The sequence below is a fragment of the Macaca fascicularis genome, chromosome 1, assembly GCF_037993035.2.
Source record: "Macaca fascicularis isolate 582-1 chromosome 1, T2T-MFA8v1.1".
Classification (NCBI taxonomy): Eukaryota; Metazoa; Chordata; class Mammalia; order Primates; family Cercopithecidae; genus Macaca; species Macaca fascicularis.
The window spans coordinates 55,194,453-55,218,745 of NC_088375.1; the positions used below are offsets into that span (position 1 = coordinate 55,194,453).

The 24,293-nt window shown below is 33.9% G+C and overlaps 2 protein-coding genes across 28 annotated transcripts in view; one reads left to right on the plus strand and one right to left on the minus strand.

Annotated features, from left to right (window-relative positions):
• The window catches only part of CRB1 (crumbs cell polarity complex component 1), a 500,591-nt gene that overhangs the window by 283,923 nt on the left and 192,375 nt on the right, over window positions 1-24,293 (plus strand). The window lies entirely within an intron of this gene.
• The window catches only part of DENND1B (DENN domain containing 1B), a 279,648-nt gene continuing 263,315 nt past the window's right edge, over window positions 7,961-24,293 (minus strand). For 21 of the 25 annotated variants that reach the window (XM_074031769.1, XM_065539215.2, XM_065539201.2 and 18 more), the window contains 3 exons: window positions 16,060-16,142; window positions 14,930-15,146; window positions 13,075-14,181 (listed from right to left, as the gene is read on the minus strand). In XM_074031769.1, coding sequence (XP_073887870.1) covers window positions 13,669-14,181; window positions 14,930-15,146; window positions 16,060-16,142 — 813 coding nt within the window. In that variant the 3' untranslated portion in view covers window positions 13,075-13,668. Of the gene's footprint in view, window positions 9,858-12,021; window positions 12,097-13,074; window positions 14,182-14,929; window positions 15,147-16,059; window positions 16,143-24,293 lie in introns of those variants that run through there. The other 4 variants (XR_012430982.1, XR_012430989.1, XR_012430990.1 and 1 more) reach the window with 2 other exon arrangements.

Below are 24,293 nucleotides of genomic sequence, written 5' to 3' on the forward strand. Positions count from 1 at the left end.
ACAAGAGCGAGACTCCATCTCAAAAAAAAAAAAAAAAAAAAAAAAGAAAGACTAATTGCCATGCGATTGCCCTACCACTATAAACAACAAGAAATTCAGAGAGAATATATGAAACATTGGTTTCAGATGTAAGACAACAGAAAGCAAGGACTTTGATCCATGAGAAAAGAGAAATGAGTAAAGTAAGCTCTACAATTGCATGGACTTACTGCCTAGAGGCAGCAGTTATCAGGCTGCAACAATGTGAGGGGGACCCTTTCAAAGCCTGGTGTTCTCACTGAGCTGAAGAGACAGAGATTGTATTTGAAGAGGCCATGGCAGCTAGAATGTGTGTAGCAGAGAAGTAGAGGATCGTTACAGATATCTACAGAGACGTCCCATTGTGTCTTTGTCTTAGATCCACAAATATGTGTGAAGAAACTACTCCAGGTCATAACGACTTATGTGAAAAGCATAAACAAAACAATTCCCAGATGTCAGATAGTTGGGAATAGTTTAGTTTTCCATCTGAGGGGAAAGACCTCCTAACATGGGTGTACAGAGAAGAGTTTTCCAATAGATACTGACTCAGTCAAAGGCCTAAACTAGCTTCACAATAAAGGCCATTCTGGACCCATAGTAATAAAGTTTAAAGCAAGCTTTTAAAAGGTAAATCTCATTTGTAAGGAATTTAACTGCATCCCAGAACAAAATGTCAAGACTATTTAAAGCAATACAATGAAATCTGGCATCCAAGAATATTTGGCATCCCATCAAAACTAACTAGACGTTCAAAAAAGCAGGATAATACACCCCATAGCCAAATTTTAAAAATCAATAGAAACAGGCCCAGAAATAACAGAGATGATACAGTTTGCAGACAAGGACCATAAAACAGCTATTACAAATCTTTGAAGATGATATAATGAGAAAATACATTGAACACACACACACACACACAGAGATCGAATTTCAGGAGGAAAAGTATAACATCTGAAATTTAAAAATATACTGGATATGGTAAATCAGTGGTCATGAGAAACTGAAAAGCAGCCAAAGATAAAAGACACTATTTAGGCCGGGCGCGGTGGCTCACGCCTGTAATCCCAGCACTTTGGGAGGCCGAGACGGGCAGATCACGAGGTCACGAGATTGAGACCATCCTGGCTAACACGGTGAAACCCCGTCTCTACTAAAAATAGAAAAATTTAGCCGGGCGTGGTGGCGGGCGCCTGCAGTCCCAGCTACACTGGAGGCTGAGGCAGGAGAATGGCGTGAACCTGGGAGGCGGAGCTTGCAGTGGGTCGAGATCGCGCCACTGCACTCCAGCCTGGGCGACAGAGCGAGATTCCGTCTCAAAAAAAAAAAAAAAGACACTTTAAGGAACAAAGGTATGAATTACAGCAGATTTCTTGTCAGTCTATGCAGGCCAGAAGACTGTAGAATGACCATATTAAAGCACTGAAAGAAAAAAACCATTAACCTGTAAAAACATGCAAAAAATAATTTTTCAAAATAACAGAAATGGAGAGAATTTATTGCCAGCAAATTTGCACTACAAGAGACAGTAAAGGATGTTCTTCAGGTATAAAGAGAAACGACGCATATGCAAATACACATCTACAGAAAGGAGTGCAGAGTGCCACAAATGGTAATTGTGTGGGTAAATATGAAAGACACTCTTTTCACTTATTGATATCTTTAAAGGTAACAGTTTCAAACAATTTTCAAAAAATAATAATGTATTATACAATTTACAAGATATTTAGATATATATACGACAGAAATACCAAGGACATAGCGGAGAACTATCAGGTTTTTACACCATATATGAAGTGCTATATTTTTAAAGGTAATTCATGATAAGTTTATGGTATGTATTTTAAATCTAAGAGCAAACACGAAATAAAATTTTAAAGAGCGATATAATGTAAGCCATAGTGATGACAAAGTGTAATCATGAGAATCATTCAATTAATCAAAAAGAGGAAGAAAATAGGAAAAAATAAATAAATAATAAATGGGACAAATACAAAGCAAACAGAAGTATGGTGAATTTATTCCAATGCATATCAGTGATTATATAAAATGTGAAAGACCTAAACAATGCAATTGAAAGGCAGAGATCATCAGGTTGGACAAAAATGGAAAACTCAGTGAAATTCTGTATACAAAAAACCTTCTTTAAATATAATGACACAGATTGCTTGAATGTAAAAGGGCAATTGTATGCCATGCATACACAAAGTAAGAGCGGTATTGGCTATAATTACATTGGAAAGAAATATTTTTAAAACAAGGAATATTACCTTTGATCAAGAGGAAAATTTCATAGTGATAAACAAGGCAGTTTATCAATAAGGGTAAAATCAAAAGTTTGAACAGGCTTAATAAAAGAACTTCAAGCTTTATAAAGCAAAAACTGATACAGCTCAAAGGAGAAAAGAAAATTTTACAATTCTAGTCAGAAATTTCAATACTGCTCTCAACTGATAGAACATGTAGACAAAAAAAATTAAAAATTATATAAATGACTGTAACAACATTATCAGTCAAATGGATGTCATTATTTATAGAACACAAAAGAATATATACACTTTTTTCAAATGCACACAAAATATGCATCATAAAACAAGCCTTAATACATTTAAAATGATTTAAATCATGCATAATATGTTCTCTAATTAACATATTATGTTAATCTAATTAAATTAGAAATCAATAACAGAAAGGCATTTGAAAAAATCTCCAAATGATAGGAAAGTAAACAACACACTTCCAAATAACCCATAAGTCAAAGGAGAAATTTTAAAAGAACATATGTATTTTGATCTGGCAGAAGAAGAAAGATTAAATATCAGTATCTCCTTAAGACAAAAGAAAAAGAAAAGATTAAACCTAAAATAAGCAGAAGCAAGGAATAAAAATGATAAGGCCCTAGGAGAGGGAGTGAAAGTGACAACTTAATGAATAGTTTCCTTTTGGGGTGATGAAAATATTTCGAAACTAAATAAAGGTGATGCTTACACAACACCAATGTACTAAATACTACTCAATTGCATACTCTAACATGGTTAGGTTTATATGCTAAGCAAATTTTTCCTCAATAAAACAAAATGATAAGAATATAAAGAAGTGATATAGAAACTGATTTAAAATTGAGAAAACCAATGAAACCCAAAGCTAGACACAAATTATTAATATCCGGCTCAAGCCTGTAATCCCAGCACTTTGGGAGGCTGAGACGGGCGGATCACAAGGTCAGGAGATCGAGACCATCCTGGCTAACACGGTGAAACCCCGTCTCTACTAAAAAATACAAAAAGCTAGCCGGGAGAGGTGGCGGGCGCCTGTAGTCCCAGCTACTCGGGAGGCTGAGAAAGGAGAATGGCGTAAACCCGGGAGGCGGAGCTTGCAGTGAGCTGAGATCCGGCCACTGCACTCCAGCCTGGGCGACAGAGCGAGACTCCGTCTCAAAAAAAAAAAAAAAAAAAAAAAAAAAAAAAAAAAAAAAAAGAAATAAAAGATGGAATATAGTTGCAGACCCAATAGATATTAAAAGAATAGTAAAATCATATTTTGAACAACTTAATGCAAGTAAATTTTAAAACTTAAACAAATTTCTTGATAGATACAAATTATCAAAGCTCACCTGAAAATGAAGAGATGGGCGGAAGAGTCCTATATCTGCTAAGTAATTGAATTCATAGCTTAAAACTTTCCCTTAAAGAAAACTCCATGCCCAGATGGCCTCACTGTTGAGCTAAACCAAACACTTAATGAGAAACTAATACTAATTCTACACAAAATAGTTCAGAAACTAAAAGGGGAGAAAAATTTCCCAACTCATTCTATGAGATCTAGGTTAGCTCCGATACTAAAATTGTAAAGGCACTAAAGAAAACTACACAGCAATATTTCTCATAAATGTAGACACCAAAATTCTTAGCAAGGTATCAGAAAATTGAATCCAGCAATAGATTTTTTAAAATAATACACTATGATTAAGTTGAATTGATCCTAGGAGTACAAGGTTACATTAACATTCAAAAGCCAAGTGACATTCTGGTTAGGTAACAATTGTTTAGAAAACAAAAAGCATAAATGATGAAAAATAAAACTGATAGACATTCTCAAATTAAAGACTTTTTTGTAAAGACACTATCAGGAAAATGAAAAGGCAAGCCACGAACTGGAGAAAAGGTTTGTAAAACATATATCAGGGACTTTTATCCACAATATATTTTTTTAAAGCCAAATTTTTACAAGTCAGTAATAAGAGAAACAACTCAATACAAAATGCACAAAATAACTGAATATAGTATTCTCCAAAGAAGATCTATGAATTGCCAATAAGCACATGAAAAGACTCTCATGATCTTCGGTCATAAGACAAATAAAAATTAAAACCAAAATGAGATACCATTACACACAAACCAGAATGGCTGAAATTAAAAGGATTGACAATACCACTATGCGAAGTGAAAAAATTCATTGATGCAAAATTCTTGAAAAGGCAAAACTATAGTAAAAGCATATCAGTGATGGCCAGGGATTAGGACTGAGAGGAGGGGAAGGTGCGAAAGAGCACAAAACAACTTTTTAGGGTGAGGAACTGTTCTCAGTCTTGGTGTGGTGGTGGTTGCTTGACTATGTAATTGTCAAAATTCACTGAATTATAGTTTTGAAATGGGTGAATTGTGATGGATGTAAATTACATTTTAATAAAGCTAATTTGAAAACATATGAAAGATGCACCTTGAAAGGAAAAGAATCTTCACATAAAACAATAGTTGTAGGTGTCAGGAAAGCAACTTCATAATCCTGTAAAAATCTTGAAATCAAAACACCCAAGGACTTTTAGTTCACCTTATAATTTCATGTTAAGAATTAATTTTGAGACCCCACAACAATCCCTAAGAAAAGTATTCCCTTATTTTTATACAAAATTATCCTTTGCCCAAAATATGTGTATGAGCACCCATGTCTTATCTATAATTATTTGATAAGAAATATTGGTTACATTTTTCTAGTAGAAAGTTTTTAAAATATACCAGTTTCAAGCCTTATCAATTCTAATTTTCTTATAAATTCAAATGATTTTCTAACAGTTTGTCAACAAGGTGTATATAGGTGTATACATATATAGGTGTATATAGTATATATATGTATACAGGTATAAGGTAAAGCACAGCATTTCTCCTTAACATATGTTTCACAAGTTGGGATTTTTGCCTAATGGGTTGTATACAATTTGGACATTTATCAGATCTAAGAAAACTTAGCTCTTTTTCAAAAATATATTTTAAGTATTAGATTTTGGAGAAAACAGAATGAAATATTAAATGAATATTATATATATTATATATATTTATATGTGTGCTATTTATATCTAAATATATATTATACATCTAGATATATATTCATGATATATATGTACATATTCATAAGATAGATATCTAATGGATATATATCTTGAAATAGTTGATAGATAGATAAATAGATAGATAGATATCTTAAAATCAGTCCCTAAATTAGAACTGGAGTTACCAAAAGTAATTTGTATATTTTAAATACATTATTTTAAATTAATGTTTAAATAGTGTTACTAAAAAACATCATAAATCTGAAATACACTCCATATTTAAAGTAGGTTGATTATAAAATAACAAAACTGAAGAATAAGTAGTTTGTCTTAAGTGCTGTTCTTGAACATGAGAAAAACAACTTTGTAGATGACATCTGTGGATATTCTGCAAGAGATCTTTAGATGTTCTCAGCAGCTTTAAAAGTCAATAATGGCTCTATATGAAAAAATTCACAACTTATGCCTTTGTATGTCCTCAAGCATGCTCCTATTGTTATCAATATAGTTATACAATAATCCAAGTAGAACTCCCCACTCCACCAACTAATAAGCACAAATACAATTAACAGAAAGAGAAAGAAAGAGGAGATAGATGCTACAGAGAACAGGTATATATAAGACAGATTATTTGAGATGAGATTATAGACTATGCTGGAAAGTGTAGAGAAGGAAAGAGAGAAAGAGGAAGGAAGGAAGAAAGAAGTAAGAAAAGGAAGGAAGGAAGGAAGAAAAGAAAGAAGGAGGGAGGGATGGAGGGAGGGAGGGACTAAACATTAATGCAATCTCCCAAAAAGATTTAGGGAATTCTGTACTGAAGATAAAGAAAAAACAAACAAATAAGAAACTTGCATAGAATATTTTATCAAAAAAGGATTGCCCAATACTTGTAGGAGAAAGTTGAAATAGAAAAGAAAGTTGTGTAGGGAATTCATGATAGTCACGCCATTTGATTTCGGCCCTGTACTTCTGTCTAATAGCAAGGGGGCTGAAGCCCAGCTGTGGGGTTCAAATCCCAGCTTGGCCTTTTGCTGCTATGGGACATTAAGGATATAATTTATCGTTTTTCTATCTTGTTTTTGTTTTTTGTTTTTTTGTTTTTTTTTTAAAAAAAAAAAAAACCTCTCCAGGTGAATCTAATGAAAGACTAGGTTTGGGAGCCTGTGGATGAGATAAAAGTCTAAGATTCTATAGTTGTATTTCGTGGTTGTTGTATTAGACTGTTCTTGCATTGCTTTGAAGAACTACCTGAGACTGGGTGATTTATAAAGAAAAGAGGTTAACTGAGTCACAGTTCTACAGGCTGTACAGGAAGCATGGCTGGGGGAGGCCTCAGGAAACCTACAATAATGACAGATGGCAAGGGGAAGTAGGCACGTTTTACATGACCAGAAGGAGGAAGAGAGAAGTGGGAGGTGCTATACACTTTTAAACAACCAAATCTCATGAGAACTCTCTCAACATCACAAGAACAGCAAGGGAGAAATCCGACCCCATGATCCAATCACTTCCCACCAGGCCTCTCCTCCAACAATGAGGATTACAATTAGACATGAGACTTGGGCAGGGACACAAATCCAAACTAAAGCAGTTGTACCCAGCAAACCACCATGAATTCAAAGTAAATTAGATACTTGGAAATATTTTCTGTCCTTCAAACTATATTGCAGCTGCTACATACATAGAAGTTTTTCAATAAATATTGAATAATTCAAAGAAGACACTTATTTTAGAGAAATAATTCTTATTCATCTGGAACCTTCCACAACAGAATCTTATTTTTGTATTATTGATGCACTATTTTCCACATATGTACAAAATTGTATGCATATGTAATAACTCATTTTTACTTCTAGGAAATTCCCAGACCCACTACTATAATAATACTCTAAGTAGGGTATTTTATTTATATGTAAACACAAGCTGAGATTTTTTTTTCTGCATCTATAAAATGAAGATGTGACCAGGCCTCTCATACAGAGACACTGAAGGTAATGATACTAATAATCCCTGTGATTGTAGCAGGCAAAGTTTTCATAATCAAAATCAACAAAAAATAGCCGAACCCTTGGCTTGCAGGGATAATATTTCTTTTCTTATTGTCAGGCTTTTGCTTCTTCTATATAAATAAGAAAGGTTTAGCATGTTATTCCCAGATATTCTGCACCCAAAGGGAAACGTTGTGCTTATTTCAATAGGAATTTGACCTTTGCTTTAGGTGAAACCATCAGAGCTCTTGGATGAGAAGCTCATCTTTCTGGCCCCTGAAGCATTGTTCATTTATACATGACTACATTTCATCTGTCCTTAAACCTTAAGTGGGGGTCAATAAACACAGTTGTTTGACTTGGACAGTACAACTCTTATATTCCTAGTGACATTATAACTACTTAACAATTCTCCTATGACTTTAGAACCTAATAAAATCCATTGACAAAACATAAGAATAAACAAAGTATACCTCTCAGGTAGGCCTGTCAGAAAGATGTAGGCTTAAATTTACACTGCAGCAGTTGCAAAGCTTGGAGATACAGGTATTAGGGTTCTCACAGCAGTCTAGCTAGAACACTATTGGGGGATAACTGGGCAATTATAAAAGAAGAGTCATCACCATGCTAAGTTTAATTGTGACCAATTTTATTTTAGAACTGCATTGTTGGGTGCTTTATGGTAATGTAGATTTTATTCAATATTTATTTTTGCATATTTTTAAAAAATTCCCAAAGTGGTGCTTTTATACACATCTTCCCAATAGTAGTCAAGTTTGGAGATGATTTATACTGTAGCCTCAAGGATGCAAGAACAATGAAGTAAATCACAATTCTGGGTAGGTTTTTACAGATATCTGCTACCAAGACAAGGAAAAAGCTCAGGGTTTTCAGTCCCTTTAAATAGTTCTTCATCTAACGCAAGAGAAATAAACTTTGAAAAAGTTCCATTTTCAACCCCTCCTCTGACTTTTTAAGTTGTAGGACTCATGCAGTTCATATTTGTTGCTGTTTTAGGCACTGCTATAAGTACCAAACTATAACAGACTCAAGAAATCCAGTTTTTCAATATAATTATTAAATAGTTCTCAAAATAACCTTATGGAAGTTACACTGTCGGAAGGATGGTGACTTGACATGTGATGCACTAAACATGCACAGTTTTTAAATTCTGCCTTGTCCTAAACATCATATAATCAACCAAAGCCTAGATTTGATAATGGACCTCAACAAGGCTCACATTTGAGAAATGAAATAACAAAGATGAATAGATTTATAGGTTCATCATATCAAAGAGGTAATCATTTGTGACTTTCCAACATTTTAAAATAAAAGATTGTATAACTTTACTCCATTCAACTAAAATGTGGCTTGAAAAAAACATAGCATTCTGGATATAAAGCATTCTGTTAACATTGCTCTTCAGTACCTTGCTTTATTATTATTATTTTTTGGTATGTTTGCATGTTGCATCCAGAGCTACAGATTTTCCACAGTGCTTTTCTGCCTCATTCAAGTATAATAAAAGTAGAAATCTATAGAAGCTCTAAGGTTAAACAAACTGTACATCATACAAAAAATTAACTTAATTTACACAGTCAAAAAGTATTGGCAATGCCCTTTATAAATCTTATCAAAGATGCATCACAAAGGATACTACAATCCACATATGTGGTCATCAGCATACAAATGCCATTTTGATTTAGGTGATACAGAACTGAGTATCTGTTAAATGTACACACGTAGAATCAGCAATTTGTACCGTATATATTTCTTTTAAAGTAACAGTATTGTCAATCTAATCTAAGGTACAGGATTTTCTTATTGCATATTTATTGTTGCTGAGGCAGTTAGTTATGATACAATAACATAATATCCATAATAATTTTAAATAAACAAAAACATTTCTCCTGGCAACAATATAAAGAATATATTTTTTCTAAAATCAATGAGAACATCGCTACATACAGATTTACTCAAATACCAAAAAACATGACCTTAAGGCATCTGCCAGAAAAACAGATGTACATATTTATATGAACTAAATTATGCAAGAAAAATTATTGCACAAAATCCTATTATTTTCAAAATAAAATATTCTTCTGTCTAAATGTACATAATTCCTTATTTCTTCATCAAATCATGTTAACTGGCTTGCTCAAAACCACTCTGCCTCTTCTTAAATAAGGTTTAAGAAACATTCACTGACAATATTACTGGGCTTGACTCAGGAAAGACATTAGTACTGACATAGGGTTTGCAAAAACTATTTCCTACATTAAGAAGTGCTTTGGAGGAAACTAGATTTGAGGATTCATTTCACATTCTTAAATATTCTGATTTACAAATATCTTAAGATTCAGGGTCTTTTATGCCAAACAAAATGGAATTTGTATAAGAAAATTTATTCATGAAAATAATCAATCTTTTCCTGAAAATCCACATTTTCTACCAGAGAATGAAGGTCTATTGATTATGAGACATTTCACAGTGTTCTCCTCTTGATCAGGAGTCTACTTCTTCACCTTAATTAAGAAACAATTCATTAGAATTCCTGAATCCTATTATTAGGATATTCGCATAGAATAGCACTAGTAACAGCAGTCACACACAGTTTTTATTTAGAAGGGAGGGACTTTTTCTACAGAATGCTGTTATTAATATAAAAATAGTAAAAATTGGATTCCCATTAACATGCATCCACACCTTCAGATACTCCTAAACTGAGTACAGTGGCTCTAAGTATTGAAAAGGAGCATCATTCCACTATAGAGAGCCCTGTGCTGCCTGGTTATCTGATAATAAGATAAACAAAGACACTCAGTTTCTAAAGGAGTCTCTGAATCTGCCCTTTAAATGTGGGTATCTTAGCAGCATAATATACTTAGCATAATAATTGAGAAAGTTAATGAAATTAGAAATGATACTATGGTTCATACTTAGAGCATGCTTTAAATTAAGCAGCTAGTTTTTTTTTGTTTTTGTTTTGTTTTTTTTAAATACTTTGTATGTGTATGTTAGAATCTCAGCTAATAACTTCCAGGCAAAGCACATTATTATCATTATTTTAATACAAATTTGCAATTCCTTTTCCTTTTAATTTATTCCTTCAGAGCAGGGGCTATGTCAGTTATTTTATTCCCCACATCCTCAGTTACTGTACCCTGCATATGACTGGTACAAAAAGCAATGAATAGTTTTTAAATGAACATGTTATTAATGAATTTTAATTAACTGAAAAAACAATCATGCTATATTTTGCTGCTTTTCTAAGACATGCTAAAGTAGATAATCATCAAAATATACCACTTAGTAATATTTTCACTTAAAAAAAACAGCTCCTAAATTCCAAGACTATTTCTCTATACCCCTGGAATATCACGGATGCAATATGTAAGGGTAAAAAGAAAAAAGTGAGAGTGGGATTCAGAAAGAACCATGACTCTATTACAGGCCAGATAAAGACTATGTACTAACGCCAGAAGTCTTTTTAGTTTATACAATTCTGTTATATAACAGGTGTTGCTTCTTTGAAAAATAATTTCAAAAAGCAGAGGAGCTTACAAATATTTGGTTTAGTTACTATAGAAAATATGGGCACTGTAGAATATAAGATAGCACTTTCCTTTATTTTGGAACTCACCCCAATTTAACTTCATTCTCACTATATCCACCATAATACTAGGAAGTCTAAGTTTAACAGCAGACTTTGAACTGGTTTGAAATACAAATATTTGGTAGTATTATTCTGGATAATTTTAAGAATAACATGCAGAATTTTTTTTCTGCTTTTGCTTTTAAAACAGAATAAAACCACTAATTTTGCATCAAAATAAGGCACGAATCACCTTTAAATACCTTGAGACAATTATTTATGAGTGGCTAAATATCCTCAAAACAACACAGTATTATAACCAAACACCTTGAAAGGTGGCTGAAAAGTAGCACAAAATTTGGATTTCTGAAGCCATGATGTCGATTAAGCAAATGGACTAAAAACCAAGTTTGACTTATGCTACACTTATTCTTCAGACTGAGTTCTGAAAAAACAAAACAAGAAACTGTACCTCATTTCAAAATCCATATTAAAAGGCTGATTTGCATTCTTTTCACAAATTATGAAGGAATATTTGCCAAGCAGATTAACAACCAGAGTAACCTTCTTCCCTTGATTTAAAACAGCTCTTTTGCTATATGGACTTCTTCCATTATAAACCTCAGTAAAGTAAGTTATAATTTTGTTATAAGCTTATAAAGGCAACATTTGACAAGAACCTTGAGCCTTCTGTATTAAAAAATAAGGATTAAACATTGTTTTCCTTAATGTATACAGTCCATATTTATAAGGGAAACAAGACTTGTCTTCTTATTCATAATGAATAAGTGTCCCAAATAACACATACCCATTTAGATTTTGAAACATAGGTTTTAAATTATTTCTTTAAATTATTTCAAACCCTCTTCTTGGATTTTAACTGAAATTATATTCTTTCAATAAATATTTAGAATATAGTCTTATTGGGGTTCTTTAATGGTTTCTTGAAAGTATTTTGTTTTTGTAATGTTGTAATGATTTCTTGAACATATTTTCTAAAAAGAAATGTAAAAAAAATCAGGTATAGAGTGGATATACTGAAAATGCTAATAACAATTTAACCATACTGTCACTGCTTTTTTCCCTGATTCTACCTGTTAATCCAGTCTATCATGAAGTCATCAGTACATGATTCCTTCTCAGACGAATTCCAAAGCTCAACAGTGAATCTGAGAAAGAAGAAACAAATTTTCTATACAGAATTCCCAATAATTTATGTAGATACTTCTCTGCCCTAAAGAAGGGGAATTATGACTCCTCACTCCTGCATGTAGTGACTTCCTTCAAAAACGACAGCATGGAAAGGGCAGGAAGAACTTTAGAGTGACAAACGCTACCACCTCAGCCAGGTTATCAAGCTCCGAGTCAGCATTCACACATCATGTTGACAGTACATATCCTTGATATGACCTGATGAAAATGGCACTTTACTTCTGTGATCATCTCCTCAAAACCCATAATCCCAGTCTAATCATGAAAAAAAATATCCAATAAACTCCAAGAGAGGAGCAAGCTACAATTTATCTGACAGTACTCTTGAAAGCTGTCAATGTTATCAAAAATAAGCAAAGTCTAAGAAACTGTCACAGGCAAGAGGAGCCTAAAGAGACATTCCAACTCAATATAATGTGGAATTCTGAATAGGATCTTGATGTGGAAAATAGATATTAGGAGAAAACTAAGAAAATTTGAATAAAGTATGGACTATCAATATTGGTTCATTAATTGGGGCAAATGTACCATAGTAACGTAAGATGTTAATAACAGGGGTAGATGGGAACTCTCTGTACTATCTTTGTAATTTTTCTGTAAATCTAAAACTTCTAAAATACCAAGTCAATTATTTTAAAAACTAAATTTGAGATGATGATATGAAGCATTTTGATAGAGAATTATTAGTTAAAAAAGTTTTTTTTTTTTTTTGGTCAGGACAGTTTATGTTGTATTTGGCTTTCTTGGGGTGGGCCCCTAAATAGCAAAGGCATACAGAGACTGTGAGAACTTGTTAGAGTGTCTCATTTGTAAACAGAAGTCATTAACTTCACATTGAAATTCAGTACTTCCTATATTTCACTGAATGAAAGGTAAATGTATACTTTTATACTTATTGGAAAACACAGCTACAGTGCTTTTATAAGCAAAATAAGTATTTCCATAAGAGCTTTTTAATCTTGAAAAGATGAATTTTGACCTTGATTTGATGAACAGAAAAAGGCATTATTGCTTTGCAGAACACTAATAACTTATCTTTCAAACTTTACATATACTTTCATACATTATTTAAGTATGCTTAATACAGCTTTAAGATTAAGGCAATTAGTGGGTTAACAGTTTCATCAGTTTCAGGCTAGTTTTGATAAGTTTTGATATCTTGAGCAGTTCATGCTCAACCAGATTAGTATAGTAGCTACTGGTTATGTGCATGGGTTATATATGCATACTTAGTTTAAATAAAATGAACGGCATTAAGCACCAAACACTGGGAAATCTTACGTTCAATACATACTTTTAACATACATACACACTAGTACCTGATTTAAAAGCACAGTAGAATTCGCTTTATATTTAAAAATCAATGCATTTCATATATCCTCAAAATGAACAGGTGAGGAAAGTGTTCCAAATGCAAAAAAAAAAAAAAAAATTAAATAGTAAGAGTTGCCATTCCTACAAATAATTCTGTTTATGATGCAGATTGCATTGAATCTCAAAATGTCTCCATAGAAGCTTGGATGCAAGATTTAAGCTTGGTTTCCATTTGTGTTTTTGTCTGAAATGTTCAAGCTTTGTTGGAAGTCAGATGTCATATGACATAATGATACTACTTCATGGAGCAGTCCAATATCTTCTGAAGTCTCTTTGGCTTCTTTCCCTTCTTTCTCCCAAGGAACAAAAGTCGATGAATGCCGCCCAAGACCAGGTATAAGCAGATCATCTGAAATCTGGGTTAGTGTTTCCCTGTTTTCTGCTTTTCCTTTATCAGTCTGGGAAACTTCAGGGGAAGTGAGTTGGAAATCCAATCCTGAAGCAGGGTCACTCACATTGTCAGCACTGAGGTGCCTGTCACTGTTTTCTTCTTTCAGGATAAACAGAGAATCTGTCAAACCACTAGAGGAAACCCGCTTCCTGGGAGATGGAGGGAGGTGTTTGCCATGGAGGGCACTATCATCTTGTCCAAGATTCCACTCTGCTTGGTCACCAGAACCACTGCAGAGGAAAGCCAGGTTATTCTCACTAGGAGCATTAGATTTATTCTGAAAAAAGAAGAAACAACAAATTCAGAAAACTTTTAATAAGCATTAATTTAGTACTTTTTTTCTCATTTTGAAATAAATGTTAATAGCGTTAAGTTCCTCTCAGAGAAAATACAGCATTGAGAGTTAATTTTACACACTTCCAAATGGCTCTATTAACAGGGATGAAATGGAATGGACTTTGGTTTCCATTGCCTTGCAGCTGTCACCTATCAAATTCAAACTAGATTATATAATTAATGCCAAGTTCTGAAGTCACTTACAATAAGAACAGGAGTGTCATTACTCATACTTCTATCTCTGCTGTTTTTATAGCATTCAGTTGAATTTGCATAAAACAATGTTAAAAAATAAAATCATGTTCATTTTTGGGTAAGAAAAAATGATTTGAATGAATACATTTAGTGAATTTTTTTGAAAACTCAGGAAATATAGGGAAAAAGTGAAAACATTTCACATTTAAAAAATTCCCCAGAGACAAGTATAAAATTAGACAGCAAGAAAACATTATTGCTTGACAAAATAATTATGACAATAACCACCAGAACTAGATAAATGAAAGGCAAAATACTAGAATTTTATTAATAGAAATAATTTCTAGTGATTAAATTTTATCAAATTTTTGAAGTTTTGACCCTTACCTATTTAGAGGCTAAATGCTTCTACCAACAAAGATTATAAGATCCAGAATGACAGCAAAGGCAAGAATATTTTCTTCTAATTTTACAAGTTAAAAAAATCTACTAACCGTAGGTTTATAATCAATGTCATCCATTGATCTAAAGAAATCCAAGCTCTTTGCAGCTGCCAGCTTCCCCTGATCTGAGCTGTGTGTGCTCAATGTATCAAGAATCTCTCCTAGTAAGTCCATTTCACCTGAGTAAGGAGTCTTCACTCTTGTTTCAACAGAGTCATCACTCTCATAAAGATAAGCAGAAGCTTCTTCACCATCTTCAGAAGATAACCTGAAGAAAAATAAAACACACAGTAGTAGATAAATAACCATATTTAATGCATGTAAGTAATCTCTCACCAATTACATTACATTAATGAGTTAACAAAATCAATAATTGGTTCATGACCAAATTCTTTATAGTGATATGTACACCAATTCAAATATGGAAATATTTTATACATGCATTAAGAACAAGTAAAAAGTTTACAGTACCTTATGAAACTGAAAGTAGAAGTAGGGCTTTTCACAGTTTAATTCTGTGGAATTTGGGACCCTAACTTCAGGAATATTAGATTGAACTACTTGGAAAGTTTGCTATAGCCTAAATTCACTTTCCATATTTAATACGGTTTTCCTTTATTTATTCACTTATTTTAGAGGAGAATGCACATCCCTTTATGTAGACAGAGATATATTTAACGAAGAAAGAGAATGCTCATTTTGTCATTGTCATGTATCAATTGCAAAAAGCTAAACATATATTTCCCTTATATTAAAATTAATTTTTAACACTTTTTATTACGTTTTCATCTTCTGATATCACCATAAACTTGTCTCCTGTACCCTCAATTCATTTCTTTCTATTGACTATTATCACCATTCCTGATATTTAACCTTCCTTTCTTCAGAATGAGTAAGAGCCTAATTTAGATGGGCTTCTATTGCCCCTTTAACACTATCCCAGGTATCTCTGTAGACATTATTGCTTTCCAAGAACAAGATATTAAGGTCCATCTTAGTTTCCTGTCCCAAGATATCCCCCACAACATTGCAGAGCACTGCAAGGTCCTTTTGCTGAAGAACACTGTAAAAGGGCAACATCTGAGCTCTAGGAGAGCATACTCTTCAAAATACCCTTTATTACCAAAAACTTCTGCTGTTAAGCCATACCACTTAATAGGACACCAAAATCCATTACTTACTTGCTTGCTCTTTCAATATCATCATCATCATCATCATCATAGAGAGCACCGTCAAGGCTCTTAAGAGGCCTTTTTAAGCGTGCCTGGAGAGAGATTGACAACAAATTGGCATTGGCAGTTTAAAATAAGGCTCTTTAGCAAATTTTAAAGAAACAATGTGATTTGATAAGAAACACTTTTGCAAGAAATATGCATTCAGGGTTTTTGAATATTACCCAATAACCTGACAAACTGGGACAGGAAGAAAGGGAAGCAATAAGGTATATTTATCTCAACACTTACTAACTTCTCAAACCAATAAAAAAAAATACAAAAAACCCCACAAATCACTGGATTGAATACATATGCACAGTCACACAGACTTTCAGGCCCTGATTTAGGAATACTTGACTTATACTCAATCATACCCCCATGCACCCATCACCCAGTTTCAACAATTACAGTATTTGCCAATTTTGTTTCTTTTATCCCCGGCCCACACTCTCCTCTACCCCAAGCATTTTAAAGCTGTGCTTCTCCAATCTTAATGTGCATATAAATCACTTAGGGACTTATAAAAATGTAAAAGTGTAGATTCTGGTTCTATAGTGTTTCTGAGTCTGAATTTCTGCATTTCTAACAAGCTCTTAGGTAAAGTCAGTACTGCTGAATCTTGGGGAGTCACACTTTGAATCATTAAGTTTTTGAAGCAAATCCCAGGCAACCTATTGATTCACCTGAAGTACTTCACTATGTATTTTTAACAACTTTTTTAAAAACATAACCAAAATGTCATTATCATACCTAGCAAGTTAATAATTGTTCTTTAATATCTTATATTACTCAGGCCATATTCATATTCCTCTATTTCTCCCCAGATTTTTTAGTATGCTTCTTTCGACCAGAATCCCAACAAAGTTAATGCTGTATTTGGTAGATATTTTTCTCAGGTCTCTTTCAAGGGACTCAGTTCAACCTTCCCTCTCCTATAAGCCATTCATACCCTTTAACATGTTATCCTGTCCTCATTTCCTATAAATTGGTAGCTATATCTGGAAACTTAGCCTCAGTTTCTTTTTCATCTTCCTTTGTTTTTGGCAAGAATATTACATGGGTATTGATATGTGCATTTTTACTTTATCATATGTGTAGGTACATAATGTTTAAATATCTCATTTTTGGTGGTACTAATTTTCATTAATGACTTCAGGTGTGATTCATTGAGCCATCCATTATACATCTCATTATCAACTTTTGACTTGAAGGTTTTTAGCATTCCATGATAACCACTGGCTAAATCCACTATTTCATTAGGGGCTAAAGAATTATGCTTTTCTAGAGCATTCCTTCTATATTTATTTGCTGGCATTCTATAAAGAAGAGCTTTACCTTATCAACTGTTTGACTATTCCAAAATACAATGTACAGGAAAGGCAGGACAAATCCTTGATTTCTTTCCTTTTAACAATTTTCAGAGTGATGACCTAGCTAGTGTCCTAACAATCTCCAAAGGCAAGTCATGAGTGTTTTTTTTTAAATTCCCATTATTAATAGATACTTAATGTTGTTCAACCCACCACAATTCTTCTTCTTGATGTTCAAATTGTTCCATCTTTGAAATATTACATGATTGTTTTTAAAATAGTCCTTATCTTTTAGAGCTATATCTTGAAATAGTCTCAGATTAAATGATACACTTTGGGGTATTCATTTCAAAATAATTTAATGGTGGAGAAAGGGCATAGGTGAGGCTGTGACTGAAATAAGATTGGCCATGAGTTGATAATTGGTGAAAGCTACATGAAAGGTTCCTGGGGATTTTTATAAGCTTCTCCTTCTTTCTGCATAGGTTTGAAATTTTCAAAATAAAGGTTTTTTTTTTTGTTTGTTTTTTAATGACCCCATCTGTTACCAGTGGTAGCCCTTTCAAGTTGATTCCTGTGTCCTTTGACATAAACTCAGAAGTGGTTAGTAAGCTTCCTGGTTTTGGCACAATAAGATGTCTCACTTCAACTTAGAATTTTTCTGCATCAAACCTGGAATCAGCCATTTCTTCTAAAAAAACCTGATTTCTTTAGATGGGAAATGGCATTTAAAGGTTCCAGTCTGGGTGCTATGGGTGCTCATGGCTGCAAACCATCCTTTTGAATGAACAACAGTAAACTTGAATTTGGAGACTTCAACCATGACACCAGAGAGGAATAACTTTCTGCCTTCTGATTTTGAGTTCCCAGTCTAGATAATTATCTTCTTTTATTGTAGCCACAAAGAGTAAGCAAATTTATGGAACCTATAGGACTGATCCCTACTCCACTCCCTCTATGCCACTGCTTGTGAGTGGCAGAAAGGAAGGAATGAGTAGCAAAATATGTTCTTATAACCCCTACTTGGAAAGTGTAGTGAGGTTCCCACAAGTTCAGTGATTAGAAATGTTATCTGGGGCCTATAACTGTCTAAAATTGGGGCCTATCACTTTACCACTATAAGTTTAAGGTACATGAGTTAAACAGAAATCCGCAGAGTAGCCTAAGAACAAAGCCACCACTCACAGCAATATTTCTGTGGGAAAAACATATTTTACCTACTCTCTCCAATACTCACAAAATGTAATACAATCCTTTGTTTCTGAAGACAAGCCATTATTATTACACTGAGCTCTGTATATGCTTGGCTTTATACCAGCTAGCATGTCCTACATTTAAGTTTTTGTTTACAAAAGAAACAAACTGAAACAAACAATGTCTATGAAGAAACTGAAACTTTATATTGCTATCAATTAAAATCACTACTCCTTAAGAACTAATACAGGAAGATTAGACAATACATACTTAACAGTGTTTATATTTGTAGAGTACTTTGCAAAACATTCTCACATACACACAGGGAATACAAAGTTAAATTAAGTCAAGTCTTTGACACTAAACAGCTCTAAGTCTAATGGACTCTACAATAAATCTGGAGGTATTCCCAGAGAAGTATATAATTTGCCCAAGGATACACATTTTATCAAAACTAGAAACCAGAAAACAGAACTTGTGTCTTTCCCTATTGTGTTGCAAGTCCATTGTTCATTTTCTTCCACAAAAGTTACCTTTATATTCTGTAGCTGTCTGCATGTACCATAGCTTCTCTCTATTTTTTAAGTCCAACATTTTTTTTTGTGAAACTACTGCTTTTTCCACAATCAAACATCTACATCATATAAGCTTCACAGATACATTTAAATTTTAGTTTCATATTTCCTAGCTAGATAAGCATTCTATCCATTTCTGTATAGGGATGTTAATGTGTATCTTATGATGAGTTTTAACACTAGAAGTAAAATTAGAAACAGAAGTAAAACTGATTAATATGTTGTTTTCCTTTCCTTGGCTATTAACCTTTGTGTTATCCATACTTACTATACATGTACTTAAAATTATTTACATATATGAAATAAGCTTCTTCCAATTAATAGTCATTGAATATATATCAACCTGTATCAGGAACTGCAATTTATATATGAGAAATAACAACGTCTAAACAGGTGATAGAATATGTCAATTGCTTGATGACTTCTACATCATTTTGTTAAGGTCACAAAAAAAGAAAAAAATTAAGGAGAAAAATAATCATAATGTAATCAGCATTTCAGATAGAGAAGAACAGCAGTAGAGATAATCTGGGACCATACAAGCTCAGCAGTTGATAGTGTTCTAGTGGGTTGCAACTCTGAAGCACAGTGCTTTCAGGGGAAATAAAGGACAGTTTTCCCCATGTTCAGAACATACAACACAGGGCAAAAAGGCCTGGTCACAATCTTAAAAACAAAGGTCTTTTGTGGGGAAATGGTAGTAAGTAAGCTTAGACAGCAGAAAACATACTGTGTATTCTTAAGGATGCCAATACCTAGCCAGTAACAGCACATCTTCATCCAGGTTAACAAATCACAGACATATCATTATTAAAAACATGCATATGAACTGCACAGGACTTGAAATGTAAATGACTATGAGAGAGAAAAATAATCTCAACTCACACAATAAAAATAAAAAAATATATACATTCTTTTAACACAATTGGGTATAGTGACTTATCCTTCAAAATCCAGCTCAAGTGTAGCCTCTGGAAAGCTTTATCTGGTAAGTATTCCTCTGTATGGCCACATATTTGGTAAACATTTGGCAAATGGACTATTAATATCAGTGTGTTATCTGCTCATGTGTCTACCTGCACCACTACACTCAGAGCTCTCTGTAAGTGGGATTCAAATTTCTTACTTCTTTGTGCTCTTTGCACCCTATTGTATGCCTTCCTAGCATGGAAGACAGTAGCATGAATGCAGTATGTGCTTACTGGGTGTTTGTGGATTAAAGAGATGCTAGAAATTCCAAGAATAATGTGGCTGCTGCCTTACTTTGGGGAAGTACAGAATAGCAGCTTACAGTAGGTTCTCAATAACTATTTGCTGATGAAAAAAAAAAAAAGAATAAATGGCATTTGCTTGCCTTTCGTTCATTAGGTCTTGCAAGTTCAAGGTCTGCGCCCTAGGGTTCCCTTTGTTCTAACCCAAGGACATCACCATGGCCTTCTTCAATCCCTTATATTTGTCCTGATTTGTCCTAGCACAGAACTTTGCATATGATGATTCCTCTACAAGAAAAGCTCTTCTCTTACCTTTATCTTCTTTGCACTGTCTTTGTCTATACACATCTATTCTCATTGAAACATGCAGTAACTGCCTACCCCATATTGAGTCTCTCTTATTCTGTCTTGTAGAACGCTACAGTCTGTAAATTGCTGACAGAGTGATCTTTTTAAAAGGCAAACCTAATCATGCTATACCCCTATTTAACGATATCCTTCAATGGCCCCTTACAGTTTTCAAGATAAAGCTCATACTCCTTGCCTTGCACAGAGGGATCTGGCTATGGCAGAATCTCTGAAGGCTTCACCTGCCACAGAGATGTTTGCTCCACACTACCAAACCGTCTCCTTTTCTTGTATACTTCTCAATGTCTTCTGCCTGTCCTACACGTGGGCTGATATGCTACCAAAACTTCTTTCTTCCTGGCTCTTCCCCCCAGCCTCCCCATTTTTTTTAAGTTATCCTTCAAACCCTGGCTCAACAGTTTATCATTCAGGAAACACTCCTTTGCTCACCAATTAATTTATACACCGTAAAGTTCTCTCTCCCACTGTACAGTAGGCTTTTGAGGGCAGACCCCTTGCCTTGCTAATTTAGCTCTCGTGCCCTCAGAATCTAGCACATTGTGTGGTACATACTAGTTCCAGAAAAACTGCAAAAGACTCTGAAAGGAGCAAAATGATCACGAGGTGTCTGATCAGTTGAATGATGAATGCTGTCTAGAAGGTCCTGTGGGGATAATCAAGTTCTGTAGTGCTCTGCATCTTTCGTTGTCTTTTAATTGTCTTGCCAGGATATAATTAGACAAATTGTACAACCAAAGCCTTACCTGAAGTGGCAGTAATGACAATCCATTATAATGGAACAAAGAGGTTGTTGTATTTATGGAATCAATGCCCACAGAACCCTCCCAGGAAAACTCACATGTTGCCTGCCTGAGAGAGTCCAACCTTACTGCGGTAAGAAAGACCCTTTTCTAGAAAACCAGGAACCTTAGCAAATTTGGAGACTCTCAAGAGGATCTCACCCTAATTTACAGATGTTTCAGGTAAACCATATGGTGGCAAGGTTTCTTAGGCTTAGTTGCTTAGCTTCAAGATAGCAAATAGCAGAGACTACATAAGCTCAATCTGAGGTTTCTTATGAAAATTTACATAAATAAGCAAATTCTGAAGCCCTAGCTAGTCAATACTGCATGGCTATAGATTTACAAAGCAAACTCAAGGAGGCTTAAATGTTAATTAACTTTCTAGTTGCCCCAATATAAATAGTCATGCCAAATCTAGTAAGAACAGCCTTCTTTTTGTGACTAAGAATAATTTTAGACATTATTATGAACACAAGCGGGGAGACTGTTGGAAAAATTGTGAAAGACTTTGAAATGGGAAAAAAAAATATTGCCGTCCTCCCAGTGGAATGCTGAGTGCTGTCTAGCATTCTTTTCCAGGATTTTCTGATACTATACAGGTCTGTACTATTCATGGGTTCTATTTTATAGCTCTGTAAAGATAGAAATTAACTTGTGAAAGGGTGATGGTAACGCAAATGTTTCTTGTCCACAGAGATGCAAGTAAATTTTGTCCAGTGAAGATGTAATTATTACACTGTGGACATTATGGTTTTGTATCTGTCCGCATGTACATTTCAGTACTCTAGACTGTTTCTGTTTTTTAGATTGTCCTTTATACCACTTTATTAGGGTTTCCATATTAATTAATGAGCTAATTAAAATATGAGTCATAAATTTATTTTTATTGTAAAATTATTCTTCAGGGCAGGCAGAAATGTTTTCTGAATAAATGAATATCCTTATACATAGTAGGTAGTTTTTGCTGAGAATCTATTAATGAACTGATAAGAAAAATATAAAGAATAAAGTACTATACTAGTTGATTGACATAAACATTTTTAGTGTCCATGAGGCACAGAAGGGTATTATATTCATTCATTCAACAAAGATTAAAGAAATGCCTGCTTTATGCCAGGCATTGGGCTACATGCTAGGGTACAATATGGCTAAGAAGAGGCTCCTTGTCCTCATGGATATTATATTCTAGTAAATGAGACATGAATTAAATTGAACAGTCATACAAATGAGCACAAAAATTATGACTTCAGTTAATTTGTACTAAACTATGATTGCCATGAAAGCCTTTCAGGAAGTTGATCTAGTGTGGGAGGTCAAGGGAAGTCTTTTCCTGAAAGATATTTGAGTTGAGCTCTGAAAAGTTAGTAGGTGTTAGTTAGATGATGGAAGATGTAGCAATATGTGCAAATGTCCAGTGGTGGGACAATCAGGACAAATACTAAGGAATGAAAGGTAACTATTGGTGTGCATTGTGGATTTTTTTAAGGGGCCCATTAAGACTTGCAATTATCCTCTTAATCACTAGATGGCAGACACACATTAAGACAACAAAAGCTGGAAATTTAAATTCAAGGGGGATTATAATAGTAAGGTGGGGGAAATCAAAGATTCAGCAGGGAAGTATGGGAGATGATAATTTAGTAGGGGCGGGTAGCCATGGGATAGCCTCTGGACTTACAGGTCCTGACAATGAAGAGCAATAGAAAGCCATTTAACCAACAAATATTTATTGAGAACCTACTGAAAGCTGCTACTGTGTATTCCCTGAAAGTTAGTAGCTGTACCTCATTTTTCTTTCGGTTCTTAGTATATTTTCACTTCAACATCCATTAAGCACTTATTACATGCATACTACTGCCTTCCATGCTGTGAAGCATAACGAAAGAAATGAAAAAGATGTTTCCTTTACTCAAGAAAAAATATAGGGTGAAATGTCAAAATACTACATATAATAGAGCAGTTGTAAATAAAAACTTTACTCCTCATTGTATGAACATAATTGATAAACTTTTTGATCATAGATGAAAATCTTACATAAATTACTGTTAATACTGATAGTGTCAAATTGTTGATGTTCCTAAATAATGAAAAAATAGGTTCAGTCAGCTAACAACATAACTGTAACCACATATTGTAAACACTGGTAAATTCTGGGATCTAATAAGAAGGTATAGAAGTTTCTGAACTGTACAGACCTGCTGCAGCTATCACATTAACACTGGTTATTTCACTAGTCATGTTGAGGCTGTGCAAATTAGTAACTCTCCTTGAAAGGTAGTACTACACAAAACAAGGGCACATTTTTGTTTGGATGTAAAATACATCATCAGAAAACAAAATAAGTGAAGTTTTACATCATTCTGATACAAAGAATTAAGAATAAAATGGGGAACTGGATGTCACACAACCTCAATTAGACTGCTCCTAGGGCCTAAACACACATAATTGTAAAAGTTTTGCTCCCCTGAACATGTAAAATGTCAAGTACACATCTAATATATGTAAAAATTCATGAAGTGAACATTCGTATAACAAGGGATGCTTGCTAAGAATGTGAAAAGGTACTAAATTAATGAAAAAGAAAGGCTATCAGCATGGAATACAACTTATTAGAGGAGATATTCTACTAGAGACACTGACCCTACAGGTAGATATTGAGTGAAAAAAACATACTGGTAAAGACAAGAAGGAAAAGTATTTTATATGAAAGAAAAAAATATAAGAAAATGTACACAGAAAGTGACAGAGGTAGAAGGACCA